Here is a 22,204-nt window from a genome sequence, read left to right as displayed (position 1 = left end):
AGCAGGGCACAATTTTTTTGACTTAGCCTTCATATTTTGGCCTTTAGCTTTACATTAATGAGGTAAAAAGATCAAAGGTTTTGAATATAAGTTACTATGGCCCTCATCTTTAGATATAAAACAAATAGGGAACAATGAATAACCGCAAATGATTACAAGATTACCTCAGTTACTGCGAGATCCTAGAATTCTAAGATACACGATATATGTTTAGAGTATATAAATGGAAATAGGATGTTGAGGAAGCAGTGCATGAGTTGAAATTGGTAGAAAAAATTCTTAGGATAGTTTTTACCTAATTTCTAATATTTGGCTTCTCTCTTCAGGGTTAGCATAACAATTATGTAATAAAGGTAGTGATATATAAAGAAATAATGCAACTAACCAGTTAAGAGCCTTATCACCATCTCTTTGTCCATCTGCTCCATGCCTCTGCTACCTCCCTATTCACACCATGATGCCTGTGTCTTGCACCGGTGCTGATCCCATTTTGTTTTTTGATGTGAAATGTTGTGGAATATGAACAAAAAAGGGCCAATGATGTTTAGCACATCTGAAACTATTCAATAACTTCTGGTATTTACAGCATTGCTCAAGAGAGAAATGGGGGAATAATTGGTCTTTGCACAGCAGGGAAGAGGAGAACAAAAGTGGAACCAGGGAGAGAAGAACGAGAGAGTCACTAAGGATGAGACGTTTTTCAGTGCAAAGACTGAGGGAGGAACCCCAGAACCACTCGCAACTCCTCAGATACTGAGGCAGTCAATCCCTAAATGCAGCAAGAGCTAGACAATATCCAGGCTTGGGCTGACATGTGGCAAGTAATATTCATGCTGCACAAGTGCCAGGCAGTGACCATTTCCAACAAGAGAGAATCTAACCATCGTCCCTTGACATTCGTTGGCATTATCATCACTGAATCCCCCACTATCAACATCCTGGGGATTACCATTGACCAGAATCTGAACTGGACTAGCCATATAAATACAATGACTATAGGAGCAGGTCAGAGGCTAGGAAGCCTGCAGTGAGTAACTCACCTCCTGACTCCCCAAAGTCTGTCCACCATCTACAAGGCACAAGTCAGGTGTGTGATGGAATATGCTCCACTTGCCTGTATGAGTGCAGCTCCATCAACACTCAAGAAGCTTGACACCATCCAAGACAAAGAAACCCACTTGATTGGCACCCCATCCACAAACATTCACTCCTTCCTCCGATGCACAGTGGCAGCCGTGTGTACCATGTACAAGATGCACTTCAGGAACTCACCAAGGCTTCTTAGACAGCACCTTCCAAACCTATGACCACTACCATCTAGAAGGTCAAGGGCAGCAGACACATGGGAACACCACCACCTGGAAATTCCCCTCCAAGTCACTCGCCATCCAGACTTGGAACTATATCACCGTTCTTTCACTGTCATTGAATCAAAATCCTGGAACACCCTCTCTAACAGCACTGGGGGTGTACCTACACCACATGGACTGCAGTGGTTCAAGAAGGCAGCTTACTACCACTTTCTCAAGGCCAATTATGGATGAGCAATAAATGCTGGCCTAGCCAGCAATGCCCACATCCCATGAATGAATAAACAAAGGAAAGTGAGGATATTTCAGTGAGGAATTTGGGGTGGGCTTTGGGGAGGCAGTAGTCTACAAAGGAAAGGAAAGGGGGTGAAACAAGGTGAGGTGCTTAAAGACAGAGCAAATAGTGGAGGGTCCAAAGAGAGAGACCAAGGTGAAATTTGGTGATATGAACCACACCTTCATTGTGACAGGTCGTGGAAACTATAGTCAGGTGGGGCAACTTCAGTAAGGGGTGAGGCATTACTTGTGAGCAAAGTTTCAGTCAAAGACAGGATGTCATTTTAATGACCCATAATAATGCCATAGATTGTAAGGGCTTTGTTTGTGAGTGAAGAGCATTCTCAAATGAAATCCAGAGTGTGATGGAGATATGCTAATCTGCTGGCAGAGTCCAAGGTGACAGTGATGGGTGGGATTGCAGGTTAGGAAGGAGGCTGGTTTGGTTAGTTCTCAGTGGGTACATTAGTGGGTAGGCCAGAGAGATAGCAGAATGGGGCTGTTTGGGTTGTTGTTCATAAGGGGGCAGCAATGGATGCCTCATTAAGTCCTTTACAGAACGTCAAGAGGGGAAGTGAGGTGAGCATTTTCAAGGAGGTTCAAGCCTGGAATGGAGAGTGGGAAGGCAGAAGAATAAAGATAGGTTTGGGTAGGGATTAGGGAGGCAAAATGCCAAAGAGGTGAGAAATGAAAGGTGGCATGACAGGGCAACAGGATGGGAAAGGAAAAGGAGATAAGAGGCTGACAGGAGCCAAGGGAAAAAGAAAATGAGGTATATGGACTCGGCCCCAGAGCGGCAACTGTAATCTACATCCATACCATGAAGAATACTTCCATATCCCAGAAAAAAGGCAGAGCTGCGATGTTTCATGTTACTTTAACCTGAGGCTGTTGACACTGAATGATTCTTGAAAGTGGCCATAGTTGATAATTGGGGACTATCCATTAATCAATATTGTACACAATGAATGGTTGACAGTGGGAGTTTGTCATCTTCCTCAAGGATTTCGATGAAAGCTTGAGCGGTTTACACGCCCACCCAAAACACTGTACAAATTATTTATTCTTTGTTTAAAAATACATCTAATATATACGAAGACACTTTCAAGAAAGTCAAATTGTACATAAAAGGCATCAGGTGATACTGCCACATAGAGATGCTCAGTTTAATTTACATCCACATTAAATCACTGCATCCTGGCACGGTTCATCCTGCACTCATTCCCCTGAAAATGGTTGGGGGGGCGGTGGGGGGTGCGGTGGAACCTGAGATTTGAGGCGTCTGAATTTGCTTGTTCTGAATTGGAGTTAATTTGAATGCTGTGTTGGTAGCTACATTCCGTCTGTCTAGCATTGAAATCAGATAGCGAGTAAGGGACAGAAACAATACATGAATTACAAGATTAGTGTCTGGTTGAATGATTGGCGTTTCCCCAAAGGCACATCTCCATTTGGAGACCAACGAAGCACAACTTGAAGTTCTGGCAAAGGGAAGATCTTTCCTTCTCCAGCCGGGTATCCCGAGACCATTTACTGCAGCGGGAAAATGCTTCAAAATATCCTCATCACTTTGTAAGAACGACAACGCTTTGTTATTGAATGTTGAATTTTCGGTAAACATAATCTTTGAGCAAAAAGTTCAAATAATAATTTTTAAAAACACAAAACCTGCAGTCTGCAACATAAAACCATGTTTGCAGACTTCAGAGCGAAAAAAGAGCCACGCTCAATATTTAAATACATTTCTTCAAATTTTTTAGCGTTATTGCAAACATGGAATTGTAGCAAGTAGGAGCAAGCAACTATTAAAATCACCGATTATTCTCCATCTGATGTGTCCTGTGAAGAATGTTAAACATTGCGCAGATATTCGCGCCCTGCTCAACGTCTCTCAATAGCAATTGCAGGGTAAATCGTTTCTTAAATTGTGCAGCCCTCCAGCAAGATGCAACACTGAATTTACCATATTGTGCACATTCTAGGTGAGAGATCGATGCACTCTGTCGCTCTCATGATTCAATAACTATACCTGAAAGCCGAAAGACTCACCTCCCCAGTTCGGGCAGACAGGGCGTGAGTGCTGATCTTACACATGGATTTAGCAGAATAAGCCAGGATCACAGGCTGCCACTTTGAGATTCCTCGTCCCATTCGGGATTTTGAAGAGGTCCCCAAGTGCCAGTGCAACCAAGTTAATAAAAAATGGAGGGAACAGCCTCAGGTCCGTGCGATCTCAGATTCATCTCCCTGCTCAGATTGCTGTTGTCAACTTTAAAACATCTCCCCTCACACACCTACATAAACTATAACCTCTAACCACGCCCAGAGACCTCACACACACACACACTATATAAAGGAAAACATCAAGTAAAAGTTGATAGAGATTGCGAAACAAAATCTGTGTCAAGTTCCACCGGAAACGCCACAAGATATGGTAGTTATGGTCATAATGTCTATCTGTATTTATAAAACAGAAGAGTGCATGTATTTTCACGCTTTGTATTAGAATGGTCGGGAGCGGGAAGAGACATCTTTGCAGGAGATTCTATGGCTACAACCGGATAGATAAGAGTGGAACCAGGTAAGTGAAATACCTCTCAGCTGGACAATCGAGGAGAGGTTTTGGAGAAGGATAGTATAGCCAACTATGTCAAAGATTGAAGAAATATCAGAGAGAAAAAGGAAGTATAGTAAATGACTCTTTCATCTGTGACATTGTAGTAACTGAAGGTATAGCCTCTCCTACTGTCTATCAGGGGCTCACGTGATTGTTCTCGGAGGCTCCGACCAATAAGCCATAAGCGTGGGTAATCCGGGGGGTCGGGGCTTCCTGTCGAGGACCTGGTTCAAACATGTAACATCTGAAAAGTTCTCTGTAATAAAGTTTATCTGTTTCTTGTTGAAACCTGTCCATTGCATCGTCATTACAGACATTGATTAAGTCTGTTTGAATGTTGTGGCAGGAGCAGAAACATGATTGGATGAATTCAAATATGAATTCATGAATTTTGATATGCCAAAATTTGGTAGGTAGAAGCACATTTGAGGACTTTGAATGAAATAGAGTTTGGCGATGAGGCAGTAGTTTGCAAGGTCAGAGAAATCAAGGATGATTTTTTTGAGGAGGTAGTGATCATGGCAGATTTGAAAGGGCGAGGGACAATGCTGAGAGAGAGGAAACCATTTATAATATCAGCTAACATGAGATGAGAAAACAAAACTTGGCTGGCAGCTGTTATTTGGAATAGAGTCAAGCAAAGTAAGAGGTGTGTCTCATTGACAATAGGAGTTCAGAGAGGGTATGAGGTGTGATAAGTAAGAAGCTAGAGAAAGAGAAGAGCTCAGGGTGAGGCAGGGGGGCAGGTGTGGAAGGAATTTGGGGGGTGGGGGCGAGTTTGGTTGGTATGCCAGGAGGAAACAGCAAAGGCCCCTGAAGGGATTGTTGCAATCTTGGTAACAAAGATGTTCATGAGCTCCTCATGCTTGTTTTTGCAGGTGAGGATGGAGAGGGCAGGGGAGAGGGATTTAAGGAGATCTTTGGAAATTGAGAAAAGAAGCCAGGGTTACCTTTGCATTCCAGGATGATCTTTGAAGAGTGGGCGCTTATAGCAGCAGAGAGCATTGCTCAATAGGAACATTAGGAACAGGAGTAGGCCCCTTGAGCCTATTGTTATGACGTGTCCAATGATGTGTGCCAGGCGAACCAAATTCACAAGGGAAACTTGGCCACACTATCACAACAGTTTTGCAATTTGTATTTACTATGAGAAGATATGTGCACTGAATGCAGAAGTAATGAGTCTAACAAGACCTTCAGAGGTTTTAAAAATTAAATTAAAATATTTATTAACAAAAGAAAATATTTCAAGCACATACGTAAATTACTTAATATTATAACAACCTCTAAAATTCCTAATTAACCTGACTCCCAGTTACACACCCCCTTAAGACAACAGTCCAAAATAGATTTTAGATTTTTTTAAAAACCAGCAAGTTAATGCAGTAACCACTTAACAGTGGAATTCCAAATGGCTTTCTGCAAGTTTAGTTACAGGACACAACAGACTTACTCATAAATGGCTGGAGGCTTCTTCAAGGCTGTTTCACACACTCCTGTTAGATCTTACGTGGCCCCCAACATAGACTTTCAATTCTCCTTTATATATGTTTCTCTCTCTTTAATATGTAAATTCCACTGTTCCATATGTCTTTGGGACTGTACCTTTCCCATAATATAAAAACTTTCATGTTGCCAATATTGTCAGTAACCTTGGGAAAAGTGAACACACTCAGCCTTGCTTATCTGGCTAGCTGTAATCATACTAAGATCCCTTTGAAATCCAAACAATCCTTTCACTTATCTAAAAATGCAAATTTCCTTCACGTCTTACATGCTAAGACAGCATCCATGTTTACTTATTAGCATTTCAAGTACATTTCTTCAACTAGCTTCTTTTGATAATTTCAAGCTTGCAGGCTAACTGACTCCAAATGTAATTAAATCACATAGACATAGCCATCAACACATACACCCAGAAACCTACTTGACAATAAACCAGAATAATATTATGAAAATTATTATACTTTCATAACACTGTTCACAATTCAGTATGATCATGACTGATCTGCACTTCATTTTCTCCATTTCCCATCTTTACTCCATATCTCTTGATATCTGCATTTAACAAAAAAAATCTCTCTCGCTCAGTCCTAGAAACTTCAATTGTCTTAGCATCCTCAGTCTTTTCAGGAGACAGGTCCAGATTTCTACTACAAAAACAAAAATAGCTGGAAAAACTCAGCAGGTCTGACAGCATCTGTGGAGAGGAATACAGTTAACATTTCGAGTCCGTATGACTCTTCATCAGAACTAAGGAAATATAGAAATGTGGTGAAATATAAGCTGGTTGAGGGGGTGGGACAGGTAGAGCTGGATAGAGGGCCAGTGATCAGTGGAGGCAAAGAAGAGATTGCCAAAGATGTCATAGAAAAAAGGACAAAGGGGTGTTGATGGTGGTGATATTATCTAAGGACTGTGCTAATGGTGACATTAAGGGTAGAAAGCAGGACAAGCAAGTGAAAGATAGCCCTAGTGGGGGTGGGGTGGGGGGAAGGAATCGAAATGGGCGAAAAGGTGGAGATAAAACGGTGAATATTCTCTGTAAATAGTTGTTTCTTGGAGTCATGCTTTCCCTTGACAGTTTATATAGTTTTGATGCCAGTGGAATAAAGGAGCCTTGTTTTTATTAATCTTTCTGCAGCCCATGTGCTTAAACAGCACATTGCATTTTGGTGTAGTCTGCACAATTCCACAGCACAGACATCAGGTCATGGTGGATGAGATGGAAAGGCACCTGGCCGAGGTGGAGAAGATGGTGGGAGAAGTCCACGAGGGTGGCTGAAGCTGCTCCAGTATCATTGGGGGCTCAGGCGTCGTCAGAGGAAACTGAATCTTCAAAACCAGGCTGAGGCTCCCCAGGTGCATTCCCCTGACTGTGCGAAGGAAGAACACGGTACCCCTGGTTGGATTTCCTACCTGCCAATGGGCAGGAAGCATGACAGATTCACAGGAAGGCCGGGGACACCCAACAACACAGCAGCCAAAGATTGGGTCAAAGAAGCATAGTTGGTCATGTGTCCAGGGGCCTCAATGAGAATGAGCAGGCTGTGTTTGTGATGGAACATCTGTGTGGGAAGACTCATTGGTAAATACTGGAAAGAGGTACAGACGTTCAAAGCAGTCCACAATGGATCTTTGAGATTCTGGCACAGGTTTTTAGGGACAAAAGTAGCCTGTGGCAGTTACTGCATGTAACTGTACAGACATTATAATAGAGAGAAAGAAACACAATTGTCTAATTGACACCAGAGCTTCCAACACAATGATTGTTATGTAACCATCTCTAAATTCTCCAACGTCTAGTGGAAAATTTTGTGTACTCAAAAAGATTTTCAGGCATGTCTGTGGCTTGGCAGTATATAAACTCTTAAATTTTAATATAGAGCCCCTGCAAACCAAGTGGACTTGTATTTTAACACAATGGATTCAGCCTAGAATGGGGATACTGACATCTGACTGGATGCTGGCACATGGCACATAACATAGTCATAGACATGCACAACAAATGTCTGTGGGTGGAGTGGACAAAACTGACCGCGTTGGTCATTGCATCACTTCATTGGGAGGCTTGGGTTGTGAGTTTAGAAGGACCCTATGATCTGGAAACTCTAAAGAATAGGATCCAAGATGGATCCTAATGGAAGCTAACAGGAAAGCTTTCACCATCCATAAACAGGGTTGTGGAAATTTGACGAGGGTGCAGGTTAGAGTAGGAGAGGATCCTATGTCCCCACCTCAGAAACCATAGGCCTTCCTGAGGGAGGCAGAAAAGGGCCTATACAGGCCAGTATCATCGATACAAGATCAGGGAGTCTTAACACCGTTGACGACTCATATATTCACCTATTTTAACTTGGTAGGAAACCAAACCTGTGAATGACATTGATCACAAAGTCCTTAACAAAAACATTCTTGCCTGTGCTCCCGTGTGGCTGCAGTAGGGGGCTTAACTGGCAATATACCAAGATCAGCAACAGTCTTTACCATGTTAGACCTTTTTAATAGCCAATCCCCCTCTATGCAGAGGGTCAGCGCAAGTTTGCCTTCACATTTAAGAGCCAACAGTACGCCTGGACATGCTTCCCACAGGGATTTCACAACAGTCCCTCCATTTTTCGCTAGATCATGAGAGAATGTTTAGAGACCTGCAGCTGACTAATTGATATAATAATGGATGACCTGTTTTTTCAGAGTGAGGAAGAACATGAGAAACTACTGAAAGAATTATGGCAGATACTTGTGGGTAGAGGAAGCTGAACCTTCAAAACCAGGCAGAAGTTCCCCGTGTTAAATCTATACTTGTGGACGCAAATAAACTGACCTCATTAAGCCATGAAAACCTTTTGAGTGAGGCAAATTGTTCTCTTGCAATTCGTGAAATTCAAAAGAACTATAAGTAGGATGTTTCATAAAAGATAACTCCTACGGAGGCAGGAGTTACTGGAAAGTCTGTTATGCTTACAGTGGATATGTCACCTCGTTCGGATGACTTGCACCCCAGTTGCTAAAGGAAGTGGGTGGAGGTAGCAGAAGGGTTTGCCATAATCTTCCAATCTTCCCGAGATATGGGGAGGTGTCAGAGGACTGGAGAGTAACAAATGTCACACCCTTATTCAAGAAAGGATTTAAAGGCAGTCCCAACAACTACTGGCCAGGTAATTTACCAACAGTGATAGATAAGGCTTTAGAAATGATAATCAGAGAAAAAATCAATGGGGACTTCAGAGAGATTTGAGTAAATTTAAGGATTTATTTGTAAAAGGCAGATTATGCTTGACTAATCCAATTGTTTTTTATAATGATGTGACACAGAAGGTTGATGAAGGGAATGCATTGGATGTTGTCTATATGGATTTTACAAAAGCATTTGGCAAATAAAGAAATTAGTTTGTAATAGCATAATAAATTATAATTGCTACTCTTTGGCCCTGAAAAAATATTTTAAGTGTGGAGTCCCATTCCCTCAGCAGAAAATTGATGTTGCAGATTTAATTTTGTTTTACCATTTCTGTTTGTGTTTTAATCTCTCCCTATTAGCCCCATCTGTATTTTCCATCTTTCTTTACTTACGCCATATCATTTAAATGCAATTCATATTTCCTGCTTCCTACTTTCTGGTTTGGGCAATTCTGCATGACTCAGTGAGGATATTTCAATCTAATTGGTTCTGGAGTCTCGCTGTTGCTTTTCCAGTTCACAGATGCCACAGATCCCTTATAGAGGGTGCTGCAATGGAAAAAGTGCCAGATTAGAGAAAATTTCCACTGACAAGCCCATGAAATGTCTTTGGGCTGTTGTAAGTAAAGCCAATAGCTAATACTGTTCCTTCAAAATGCAGGCCATCATCTCGTTACATAGTCCACTAACATTTTTCTTCTTGCATTTGAGGCAATTCATCCTCACAACGCTTTTAATTTTAAATTGCATTTATGTTGTCTTGGATTATGCTCGTATCGCACATTTTTATGATTAACTTTGTTGTATCACTTATTCAGAATTTATAAACTATGAGTTATTGGTCAATTTCCATCATCCAATCAGGGTTCCCGTGCATTGCAATAGATAATGAGACTCCATTGCTTGAATTTTAGTAGGTGTCTATTCCACCTTCCCAATTACAGCTATACTTTATGTCAATTAATGACTATTAACCAAACATTTAAGTCCAGAATATGACAGAATACACAGCCTTGTAGGCCTCAGCAATAGGCAACGGGCTTCTGTCACTGAAGCACATGATTTAACCAGAAGTGTAACATTGTTGTTTTACTCTTAGTTGCTGGGGATTATCATACCTATTACAGATTGTTTCTCCAGAATAAATTATTTCTTATTATGGCATTGATGGATAGGCATGGGAAGTTTTTATTCACATTTTTGTCAGGTGTAGCCAGACTTTCACCATTAATAAAATATGCATTTGTGACCCATCATGTGACATTCAGTAGCATTCCACACTAAGCATTGCCCAGAGCTGCAGTTTAGCCAGACATTCAAGTCATGTCACTACTTGAAAAGAATGCCATACTGTAATAGAAACCAGCACAGGTGCTTTCTTCTATTTGGGATATTTAAGTCTAAAATTAAAGGATTTTTTCACAAAACATGTAATTATAATTCTTTGCAATTCAAACTTTTAATTAAATTGACATTCCAGCAAATGTAATTAATTTTGGTAAGAGATTACACACAAATTGCACACAGAATTTTGACTTTGTATGATCATATAAATGGGTGAAAGTGAATCAAATGCCTCTCTTGCATCTCTCCCGATTTTATTTCCTTTGACTTCAATGAAAATAAGAACAAAGAGCAATGTGGAACAGGCTGGCTGATTCACTATTGTCTGTTTTATACTAACGCACAATGTCAAAGTTAACCCCATTGATAGACAAATGGTTGGACACTGCAGCAGTAAGCTTTTGCATGAATTTAGTAACATTATATGGCACATATCTGCCACACTTAATCTGCCATCACTGTAAAGATTCAGTTATGTTTGGTGATCTTCAGGTAATCACAACTTACTTCTTCTGTCAAGTATCAATGGTACAGTTAAAAATACAACTATGAATAACTGCTCATGCTGATGACCTTTTAAAGATTACAGCCCCCTTCAATAGTCTTTATTATCTTAAAATATTAAAATTGTCAAGTGAATCCATGTGAAAAATGAGCCAAATATTAGACTTTACTTGAGTTATTAATAATGAACTTGTCTAGAGAAATGAGTATGATGATAAAAGTCTGTTGCTCAGTTCTTTTATTGTGAGCTTGAGTGGGTGGGGGTGAATTCTCTCATAGCTTCTCCGTTCCAGCAGCTTAACTTCAGCAGGGGCTCAGGGAACCCGAACCCATCTAAAGCATAAACTGGGTTTCTGCTGAGCTTCCGTTGAGGTTTGGCTGAGGTCATCAAAGCCGTGTTAAACTGCCTGAGCATATTTCTGAATTCAGGGAGAAAACAGCTTACGAAAGTGAATAATTGCAGACGGTTCCAGATGAATAACAGGAAAAGGTTTTATTTTAGTGGTGCTAGGATGATCGTGTGTTGGTAAATCATTTTTATTACTATTTCATTACCAATAGAAATTATTGGAGCAGTTTTCCTACTTCATGCTCCTCAGTGAGTAAGTTTTTGTGCTTTTTTTCCATTAGTTGAAAATCATGCGTCTGCATTCCCAATAAACATAATCTTGCAAGTCAGCAAATTAGTCCTACAATTCAAGTGTCTTTTCAACATGACACCTTGGGCAATATATTTTGAATGCTGTATTGGAACTCATACAGCAACTCATTTATTGAATGATGTGCAGCAGACTGGATTAGAGATATTTTCACCTCGGGCAAATCACATTAATTTCAGCACAGATTGACAGTATGAAGTCTGCTCTCATTGGGATAGTGTTGCCCTAATTCTCAGAGGGTGTGAGTGCATGGTACAAAACTGTCTATTATTTGATGCAAATTGACAATCTCAGTCAGTGAGACCATAAGACTGACTGATCTGAAAAATAGAAATTGTCACAGTGTATTATGGTTTATTCAAATGCGGCTGGAGTTAGTGCGCATTTTTTATATACTTTAACGGAATGTGGGCATCTTTGGCTGGGCCAGCATTTGTTGCCCATCCCTAATTGCCCTTGAGAAGGTGATGGTAAGCTGCCTTCTTGAACTGCTGCAGTACATATGGTGTAGGTACACCCACAGTGCTGTTAGGAAGGGAGTTCCAGGATTTTGACCCAGATTCCAAGTCAGCATGGTGTGTGGCTTGGTGGCAGATTTACAGTTAGTGAGGCCCTGTGCTCAGCTTCATTTATCAGGCCCACCCCTGCCACTGGGACCCGAAAGGCGAAGCCAAGAAAATACGCAAATTGATCAGTGCTTCTTCACTTGTAAAAACATGCCTGTATGAATAATTACCTTATTGAAACCTAAGCTCACCTCTTGCCTGAATGATGGTAAAGATGGTAAATATTGTGATGCAAGACGAGCAAACATAGAACTTGCAGACGTGAAAAGCCAAAAACCAAGGACAGATTATACATGGAGAGAGTGTGTCTGCAGGTAGGAGAGGGAAGCTGATTAGATGCTCACTCAAACAGCGATATGTCAGCCTGCTGGTATAATTTTGTTCAGAGACAGAGACAGCAGACTGGAGCTCTGCTCCGGTACCAACAGTTTACTGAGGCAAAACAGCGCTGACAACACGTCTGTTACCTAAGAGACCTGAGAAACATTGCACTTTACTGAGATCTCATCACTCACTGGGAAATCTCATAACAGTGTTGCTCAGTGGAAGAGCACGAGCTGCTGTTGTGGTTTCAGGCCAGCCTGTGTTACAATCATTTAAATTAAAATTGAATTAAAACTCAACTTGAGGTCAATGTTTCAACATCTGACCAAACTGGCCGAGGTTTTACTGAAACTCTTCTCCCCATCAGAGCTTGCTGATTATTGAGAGAGAATGGGAATGTGTGGAGTGAGGCTCTGGGACTGTCCAGCATCTTCCCTCCAACATCCGACCACGGCCCATTTCCAAATCCAGTTTCTGGTGTCTCTCTGCACTGGACACGATGCCAAGGAACGATTCTGAAGATGTGACTACGAAACCAGCTGATAGGATGTAGCCCAGAGTAGTGCCAGGTGAATTGGTCTCTATTTATTTCCTATCATTGAGTCTAACTTGGCATTACTGAGGTAGGAAGCTAGCCTAAAGTTTGTGTGGACTACCATCAGCATGGTAGGCTGGTACGTTTAAAACCACCTCATAGCCATATCAAAATTTAAAGACTTGCCTTTCACAACCACCAGAAGCCCCAAAGCTGTACAGCCAATGAAGTACTTTTGAAGTGAGAATGTAGGAAACGCTGCAGCCAGTTTGCACCCAGCAAGCTCCCACAAACAATGTGATAATGACCAGAATCTGTTTTGTGTGATGTTGATTGAGGGATAAATATTGGCCAGGACACCAAGGGTATCTCACCTGCTCTTATTCAAAATAGTCTCATGGGATCTTTTACATCCAAAGTTGGCATCTCTGACAGGTCAACACTTCCCTGGAGTGTCTGTCTGGATGGGAGTGGGACTTGAATCCACAACCGCCTGACCCAGAGGCCAGACTGTTAGCACCGGAGCCACCACTGACACCTTTAACTAGTGGCCCTGGCGATTCATTCAAACAACCAGTGAGTGAACTCCCTACCTGCATTGGCGATCATGGTCTGAGGCAAGCGGACGGACTTCACTATTGTTGGGTGATGTAAATTGGCTCACCATGTGCCCCTAGCGGTCTACCCTAGGCTTGTTAGCCTTGTATTAGAGAGAGGGTGAATGTGGGAGGAGAGGGATTTATCAAAAAAAAGGGGGAAATATAATTGCTGCGGCAACCTGGTTGGAAAAGGAGCAATTCATAGCTATCTGTTAAATATCATTTCTGAACATTTCAATCTCCTTTCAAACTTACTTTTCTAAACATCGCTCTCCTGGTGTTATAGCAGAGTCTTACCTTTTACTTTGTGAAGGTTTGGTAGAGAATGAGACAGACCCACTTTGCGAAATGATCATTTGTCAGTAAAGCAAGTACATCTGAAAGGTGTTTTCTTTGGGTATGTTTTTGTAGCTGATCAGAGGCAGAGATGTTGCCGAGACCACCTTGGGTGCCTGTCATTCCTGTCACACGCGGGACTCGGTCCCAAAAATAACTCATTTTCTTGGTGCTTCCCTTTTTAACTTTGCAAGTGCAGCATCAGTTTGCACATCCAGTTTAAATGCTTTGAAACTTATTCATTTTGGGGCCCCCCTGTTGATTGGGGGCCCCCCATGCCACAGAACGGTGTGTTTCATTGTAAATCCGCTCCTGCTTGGAGGGGAATTGGTGGTGGTGTACCCAAGCATCTGTTGCCCTTGTCCTTCTAGGTGGTAGAGGTCGTAGGTTTGAAAGGTGTTGTTGAAGGAGCCTTGGTGAGTTGTTGCAGTGCATCTGGCCTGTTCTTGTAGCCAAAATGCTACAAAATGCATCACCTCACACTTTTCCGCATTGAACTTCATCTGCCACCTACCTGCACACTGCATCAACTTGCCTATGCCCTCTTGAAGTTCTACACTGTCCTCCTCACAGTTTACAAGACTCCCAAGCTTCGTTTCATCCACAAACTTTGAAATTGTCCCCTGCACACATCTAGATCACTAATGTATATCAGGAAAAGCAAGGGTCCCAGTAACGGCCCCTGGGGAACTCCACTACAAACCTTCCTCCAGCTGAAAAATATCCATTGACCATGACTCTCTGCTTCCTATTTTTCAGCCAATTTTGTATCCACATTGTTACTGTTCCTTTTATTCCACGAGCAATAACTTTTCTCACAAGTCTGTTATGTAGCCCCGGGTCAAATGCCTTTTGAAAGTCCATGTACACCACATCAACAGCATTACCCTCATCGACCTCTTCTGTTACCTCTTCAAAAAACTCCAGCAAGTTATTTAAACACGATTTCCCCTTTAGAAATCCATGCTGATTCTTCCTTATCAACACATATTTTCCATGTGACTACCAATTCTATCCGAATAATTGTTTCTAGAGTCTTGGCCACCACTGAAGTTAAACTGACTGGTCCGTAATTGCTGGGCTTATCCTTACAACCTTTTTTGAACAAAGGCATAATGTTTGCAATTCTCCACTCCTCTAGTATCACCCTGAGTCTAGGAAAGACTGAAAGATTATGGCCAGTGCCTCTGCAATTTCTACTCTCACTTCCTTCAGTATCCTTGGATACATCTCATCCGGTCCTGGTACCTTGTCAACCTTAAGTACCAACAGTCTATTCAACACTACCTCCTAGTCAATTTTGAACCTTTCTAGTGACAGAGTTTCCTCATCTGTCACCATGGCCTGGGTAGCATCTACTTCCTTGGTAAAGACAGATGCAAAGTATTCATTTAATACCTCAGCCATGGCCCCTTCGTCCACGTGTAAATCTCCTTTTCAGTCCCTAATTGGCCCTACTCCTCTTCTTACCACCTTTTTACTATTTACATGTCTATAGAAGACTTTAGGATTCCCATTTATGTTGGCTGCCAGTCTTATCTCATAATCCCTCTTTGCTTCTCCAATATGCTTCTTCACCTCCCCTCTGAATCTTCTGTATTCCTCTTGGTTCTCAATTGTATTTTCTACCTGACACCAATCATAAGCGCACTTTTCCTTCTTTATCTTAATTTCAATCTCCTTTTTCACCCAGGGAGCTCTGGATTTGTTTGCCCTACCTTCCGCTGTTGATGGAATATACCTTGACTGTGCCTGAACCAATTTTTTTGAAGGTAGCCCATTGTTCAGCTACAGTTTTCCCTGCCAATCTTTCATTCCAGTCTATCAGGCCCAGCTCCGTTCTTGCCCCATCGAAGTCAGCTCTTGTCCAGTTAATTATCCTTACTCTGGATTGCCTTATCATCCTTTTCTATCATTATCCTAAAACATATAATACAATGATCACTGACTTCTAAATGTTCCCCCATTGACATTTGATCTACTTAGCCCACCTCATTTCCAAGAACCAGGTCCAACAGTGCATCTTTTTTTGTTCTACTGCTGTAGAAGATTCTCCTGAACACAATCTAGGAACTTTTGCCCTTCTCCACCCTTTACACTACCACTGTCCCAGTCTACATTTTTGTAATTAAAGTCCCCCATTATAACTACTCTATAGTTCTTGTATCTCTCTGTAATTTCCCTGCAGATTTGTTCTTCTATGTCCTTCTCACTATTTGTTGGTCTGTAGAACTAGGGGACATAGTTTAAAAGTAAGGGGTCTCCCATTTAAGAAAGAGATGAGAAGAAACGTTTTCTCTTAGAGAGCAGTGAGCCAGGGTTATTGAATATTTTTAAGTCTGAGGTAGATAGGTTCTTGACTAACAAGGGAGTCAAGGGGTAGGCAGAATTTGGAGTTGAGGCCACAATCAGATCAGCCATAATCTTACAGATGGTGAAGCAGGCCTACTCCTGCTCCAAACTTATATGTTCGTATGTATGTTCAATTTCTGTGTGCTGTTCAGTTTGAATTCCATATGCACCGATCCTGCTCCCAAATTCAAATCAACCCCCATAGTTTCAATTGTCATGGCACTCGAGGAACACAATTCTGTGATATACTTCAAATGGCCTCAGTTAATGGGCTTAATTGTCTTTCCTAGTTAGTTTGTGTGATGTGAGGAGTTAACTTGTGTGGGATGACTTTAACTTAATAGCAACATCATGATATAAATTAACTTTAAATTCCTGATAGCCTCAACAGGCAAAAATCTCAAAATGTGAGAAACATTAAGTATGCAAAATAAAACTTTTGCACCATTATACGTTGTCTTATTCTTGCAACATTGAAAAATAGCTTCACTAAAACCTCGAGGATCTTTATCCAGTATTTTCTGAATGATTTACTCTTTGTCCTTTTAAATAGGACATACTGCTTGGGATTGACAACTGTCTTGACTGAAGGACTTCCAAGCAACCTACAAAACAGCCTTTCTAACCAATAATGACTACGTGTCCATTCCTTTGGGTGAGGCAGTAGTTAAGGCATTATTGATTTTTAAGAAATGCATCAGTGAAAATATAAATGTAGTTCACGACAGATGCAATTACGTGAAGAAAATTGAATTGGTTTAACAAAGAATGAGAAAATACCTCAGGCAGATTCATGCAATATGTTAAGAATTTTTCCTTTCATGCCCTTACCCTTTCTATATTACGCTTATGTCACATAAGCAATCTGATGGAGCCATCCTGATTTAAGCCTCTTTGTCTGTTTGAAAACAGAGTGCAGTCAAGTAAAAAGAATCTCAGAACATTCCACACATTGCTAAGAGGTCCAAAGGTCTATAATTCTGGATATATTATAAGATGCTCTGTCTACCAGATAACAGGTGAGAAATTAGGATTGTTTGTGCCCATGTTTGAGATAATGTGAGTGTCCTTAGAGCTTCAAAATGGCACCCATGGCACAAGCGTGCTACTGTGTAGTGGACCTTGTCAGATGCCATGTTAGCAAGGATATTAGTTTGTTCAGTGAGCTGGAAATATGTAGAGAGACAAATCATAATGCCAATCAGCTTTCAACATTGATTTGATGTCAGCAATGTCCAGCTAACACCCTCTCTTAACCTTGTACAGCTGAACAAACATATGGCAGTAGGAAGGACACCCTACCAGCACCATTTAAAGTGATCATCAAATACTTGCGGATTAGTTGCTAGTTGATTTCTTCTGGCTGTTGCTTTGATTCCATAAATGTCTGATGATTTCTGTAGCTGTGTAAAGTTGAAGAAATCTACAGAGAGTGTTGTGTCAGGTACTGAAGGAGATTTTAAAGGCTTCAGTCAGTTGCTCCCAGACATGGGTGCAGTAGTAGATATTCCCTTTGAATACCGTAATACTTAGACAATAATGAGCAGAGGTCACACAGAGTATGACAAGCTGCTAAAAGAGAGATGAGGAGGAGGGTGAGAAGGGCTCTCTGCAGGATGTCATATCTTCCCAGAGTGTTCAGAGAGAAATTCTCCTACCTGAATCTCCATGAGGAACAGTGGGCAGAAGCCCCAAAGCCAGGTAGTTAATTACCTGATCAGCACAGAATTGGCTTGGGCTTCTGGAAACACCCTATGTGGGATTGCCCACAGCTTTTTGACCCCTGCACCAGCCGCTTTAAATTCAGCCCAGCAAATGTGAGATCTGCATTTCTGTAAGGACTGAAATCTACTCCAGCCAAAACAGCAACCTCAATGCAGGGCAAGGACAGCATTGTCAGTGGCTATAAATGTGACCCGGGTCATGAACTTTTAAACTACTGGCACCTTCCAGGCTGCAGCTGGAGATGCTTGCGACATCTCTGTTTGCTGTCTGCTATTGCATAAGAGAGAACACAGAAGTTCTCTATTCAAAGATAGCCAGCTACCTTTCCATTCCAAAGTTCCTCTCTCCAGTTCAAAAGAAGAGTCATATTGGACTCAATGTTAACTATGTTTCTCTCTTCACAGATGCTGCCAGGCCTACTGAGTTTTTCCAGCACTTTCTGTTTTTAATTCAGACCTCCAGTATCTACATTATTTTGCTTTTATGTAAGTACATTTCATTCGCACTTGTCAGAGAGAAGTAGGCAAAGTGAGGATGTGGCTTCACTATAGGGGTGCAGGCTTCCTGATGGTGCAAAGTTTCATTGACTGCACACACTTTATGGAACTGCATTCAACTCTGCTCTATAACAGAACTGAAATGGCTCCCCTTCCTCAAGGTCCAGCTGGTTTGTGATCAAAGGCAGCAAACCATGCTGGGAAATGCCCAGGATCCAAGCAGCAGTCATTATGCCCTCATTTTGAGGAAGTCCACTGTGCCAGCTGCATTTGAGCCACCATGACAAACCAGGAGGTGGCTAATGGGCAACAGGGGCCATCCACTGATGACGTGTCTGATGGCTCGGGTGCACAACCCATGCACACCACACCTACAAAGCATAAATACAATGAAAGCCATGCTGCCGCACAACATGTGATAAAGCAGACTGTTAGTATTCTGAAACAATGGTTCTATCACCTGGATCACTCTGGAGGAGCCCTGCAGTAATTGACAGAACAGGCATCAAGATTCATGGTGATCTGCTGAATGCTGCACAACCTCACCATCTTGAGGGGCAACCCTTGCCACCAGCTTTATGGCAAGAAGCTGAGGAACAAGAAGATGAGGAGGAGGAGGATGAGGATGACCGTGAATGGAGGCGTCCAAGACAGCCCCTTGCTTGTCGAGTTGTCTGTGAAGAATCCACTCCAGTGTGCCACCAGTAAATGCAATTTCTCATTCAGAAACACCTTACTTCCCTCAGGAACTGACCATCACAGCATCCTCTTGGCCATAATGCAAAAATAAAAGCCACCACAAAATTAACATTCCAAATTAAATTTATAAATTAAACCATGTCAAATTGCAAACAAAATTCAATAATCACCCTTGTTCATTCTCTTAGTGTCTCTGATCTGTGTGCCTTTGCCTGTCCTAGTGTTCCTGTGCAGTACTACCCCAGCAGCTGCAGCACAGCTGGTAGAAGGCTCCTGATTTTCATTAGGGCAGACAGCAGAAGGCCTGCAAGCTGACCTGGAGCAGCTTAGGGTCTTGGGAGGGCACCATCTTGGCATGGACAGCAGCAGTCTGGGTTGGCTGCCTGTCAGACAATAACAAGAGCACTGGTGGAGTGGCAGTGATCCTAACAAACTGTTGGGAGGACACATTACTGGACTGCTGTCACATCCTGAAAACACTTTTGAACATTGTTATCCACAGGCATACTTACAGCATTCTGGGCTCACATGCTAGCAAGTTGATCTTGCATGATCTTAGGCTGAGCTTCCACTGCAGCACTGAGATGTTGAGTGGCTCCTGCTAATGCTGTAATGGAAGCTGAGACATCGGCCATCAGATGCTACATCACGGATAGGTCCACAAGTTTGTTGGGCACCACTTCCACACTGGAAAGATGGGTTCCGATGGTTCTCTGCAACCACTGACAAGCTGGTGCTGACTCCTCCATTCTCCTTGACATTCGGCCCAGGTTTTCTGGTAGGATTCCCAATCCAACAGGCATTTTGTTGTACAAATTCATTCTTCAGCAGCTGCAACATCGAATTGTTCATCGGAGTCCTGTGCAGCAAAACTCATATGCAACCTTACCCATTGGCAAGCTGGCATCTGTGCTATTCTTGGCCCCTGCCCTGGTTGTAGGAAATTTGTGCCTGGTGTCTCACCTTCAGATCCCACTTCTATGCCAACTTCTAAATTTCATGCAGTGACAATATCTGAGCTGGTGGCTGCGAGTGTGAATTTGAGTGATGGTACATCGTCATCATCACTGTTGTCATGTTCCTCCACTACCTGGTCAGCTTACGCCTTGGGTATCTGAAAGTAGAAAGATTCGAGGGTAAGGATGTGTGATAGGGGAGAGGGGGAAGTAAGAGGCGTATGCTTATAACAGCTACAGCTTGTAAATCAGAATCAAGTGTGAAACAAGGATGTGAGAAAGAGGGTCAAAGCAAAATACTGCGGATGCTGGAAATCTGAAACAAAAACAGAAAATGCTGGAAAAACTCATCGGAAGGAGTGTCATATGGACTCAAAACCTTAACTTTGTTTCTCTCTCCACAGATGCTGTTAGATCTGCTGAGTTTTTCCCAGCATTTTCTGTTTTTATTTCAGATTTCCAGCATCCACAGTATTTTGCTTTTATCTTAGGTATGAGGATACCATGATCGTCATTGGTTTCAGCACCTCTGCTTGCCACAGCCTCAGCAATGGGCATCCCAATAATGACCAGCACTGTCTCCTCCATGGGGGTTAAGACATGCAGGCATGCCTGTCACCCTCCATTTACTTCCCGGTACTTTCGATTGTGCACCACCTTGTCCTGCAAGACAGAGGGAAGTGTGTCAGTGAGTGTCATGCAATCTGTTTGGGTGATGTGGCTGTCATGCTGGAATAACTAGCAGTATATGCAAGCTGTGAGAAGTGAGGCTTGCAACAATGCTAAGTGTGTAAGGGTGAGGTGAAGCAAATGAATGTCAGGTATAAATCCAAATTGATAGGGATTGTTGGTAAGTGAGTGATGGGGTATGGTTCACCGAGCAGCATTTGAAGCTAATCATACAGTTGGTGAGATATGGCATTTGAAGATGCATTCACTGACCTTGGCAGTAGTGTGAGGTCGTTGAACTTCTTGTGGCACCGTACCCAGGTCCTCAGAGCTTGGCATCTGCCAATGAAATGCGCAGTTGCCTGGTCCCGCCGCAATGTGAGCATTTGTCTGGACGGCCTCCTGACCTACTGTGGATACAGGACATCTTTCCTCCTTTCCACCTCCTCCAACAAGATCTCCATTGCAGCATCTGAAAACATGGAAGTTCACTGTCTCCCAGCTTGTGCCATTCTTCACTGTTTCTCAGGTCAGAATCATTTCCTGCACAACTGCTGGCACCTGGTCCAGTCACAATACACCACCCCGCTAAGAGGTGCAAGCTAGCATTCAACCGTGTAGCTTAGCTCCAAGCGTCGCTAGCTACTCCTAATATTGGCCCCCTGGTCAGGCACCCAGCAGTGAACAGTGTCGTGAGCAGTAGTGGGACATTGAAATCATTGAAATGAAGAGGCAAGTTGGCGTGATGTCTGCATTGCAGTCAATGGTTCTGGGTGGGAGGGCAAGGCTTGGGCCTTCACTCACCTTTCGGGAGCGGAGATGGCCAAACCTGTGAGACACACCCCCCCTCGGGCAGTGGGCTGAGTTTGGAAAAAAATCCAGGAGTGACATCACAGGAAAACTGTAAGTTCATTGGTTGATGAGAAGCTGCTGTTAGGGAGTGTGTTTAAATAGCTTAAAATGAGAAAAACTTATTATTTATAAAGAAGTAGCTACTTCAAATTCAGTAAGGAACACTAGCAATAGGGAAGTAAAGTTAAATCAAAGTGAAATAAAGTAATAAATTAAACCAAAGTAAGATAAAGTTAGTGTAAGTGTAGTAAAGTTGTTACTAGTAACTTATTCTGCTCACTCTACTTACTCAGGTGTTATAAATAGTTTTTAGAGTTACGGGATGGCAGGTCACCTTGGCCAAGTGGAATGTACATCCTGCAGTATGTGTGAAGTCGTAGACGCACCATGTGCCCCTGACAAATACATCTATAGGCAGTGTCGCCAGCTGCACAAGCTTGAGCTCCGGGTTTCGGAACTTGAGCAGCAACTGGAGTCACTGTTGTGCATCCGCGAGGCAGAGGGCTACGTGGATACCACATTTAGGGAGGTGGTCACACCACAGGTCAGAAGTGTATAGCCAGAGAGGAAATGGGTGACCACCAGGCAGTCTAAGAGAATCAGCAGGTCGTGCAGGAGTCCCCTGAGACTATCCTGTTTGTTAATTGGTTTTCCATTTTGGATACTGATGAGGGTGATGGTTCCTCTGGGGAGTGCAGCTAGAG

At 42.4% G+C, this 22,204-nt stretch overlaps 1 protein-coding gene across 1 annotated transcript in view; it reads right to left on the bottom strand.

Annotated features, from left to right (window-relative positions):
* LOC144682001 (von Willebrand factor A domain-containing protein 2-like) overlaps positions 1-4,500 on the bottom strand; it is a 35,926-nt gene extending 31,426 nt beyond the window's left edge. Inside the window, exon 1 of the mRNA XM_078544624.1 lies at positions 4,351-4,500. Within this exon, the coding sequence (XP_078400750.1) occupies positions 4,351-4,500 (150 nt within the window). The remainder of the gene's footprint in view (positions 1-4,350) is intronic.
* Between the last annotated feature and the right edge of the window lie 17,704 nt (positions 4,501-22,204).

The sequence above is a fragment of the Cetorhinus maximus genome, chromosome 1 (assembly GCF_964194155.1).
Source record: "Cetorhinus maximus chromosome 1, sCetMax3.hap1.1, whole genome shotgun sequence".
Classification (NCBI taxonomy): Eukaryota; Metazoa; Chordata; class Chondrichthyes; order Lamniformes; family Cetorhinidae; genus Cetorhinus; species Cetorhinus maximus.
The sequence above is the reverse complement of the archived record's forward strand: the minus strand, read 5'-3'. Positions and strand labels throughout refer to the sequence as shown.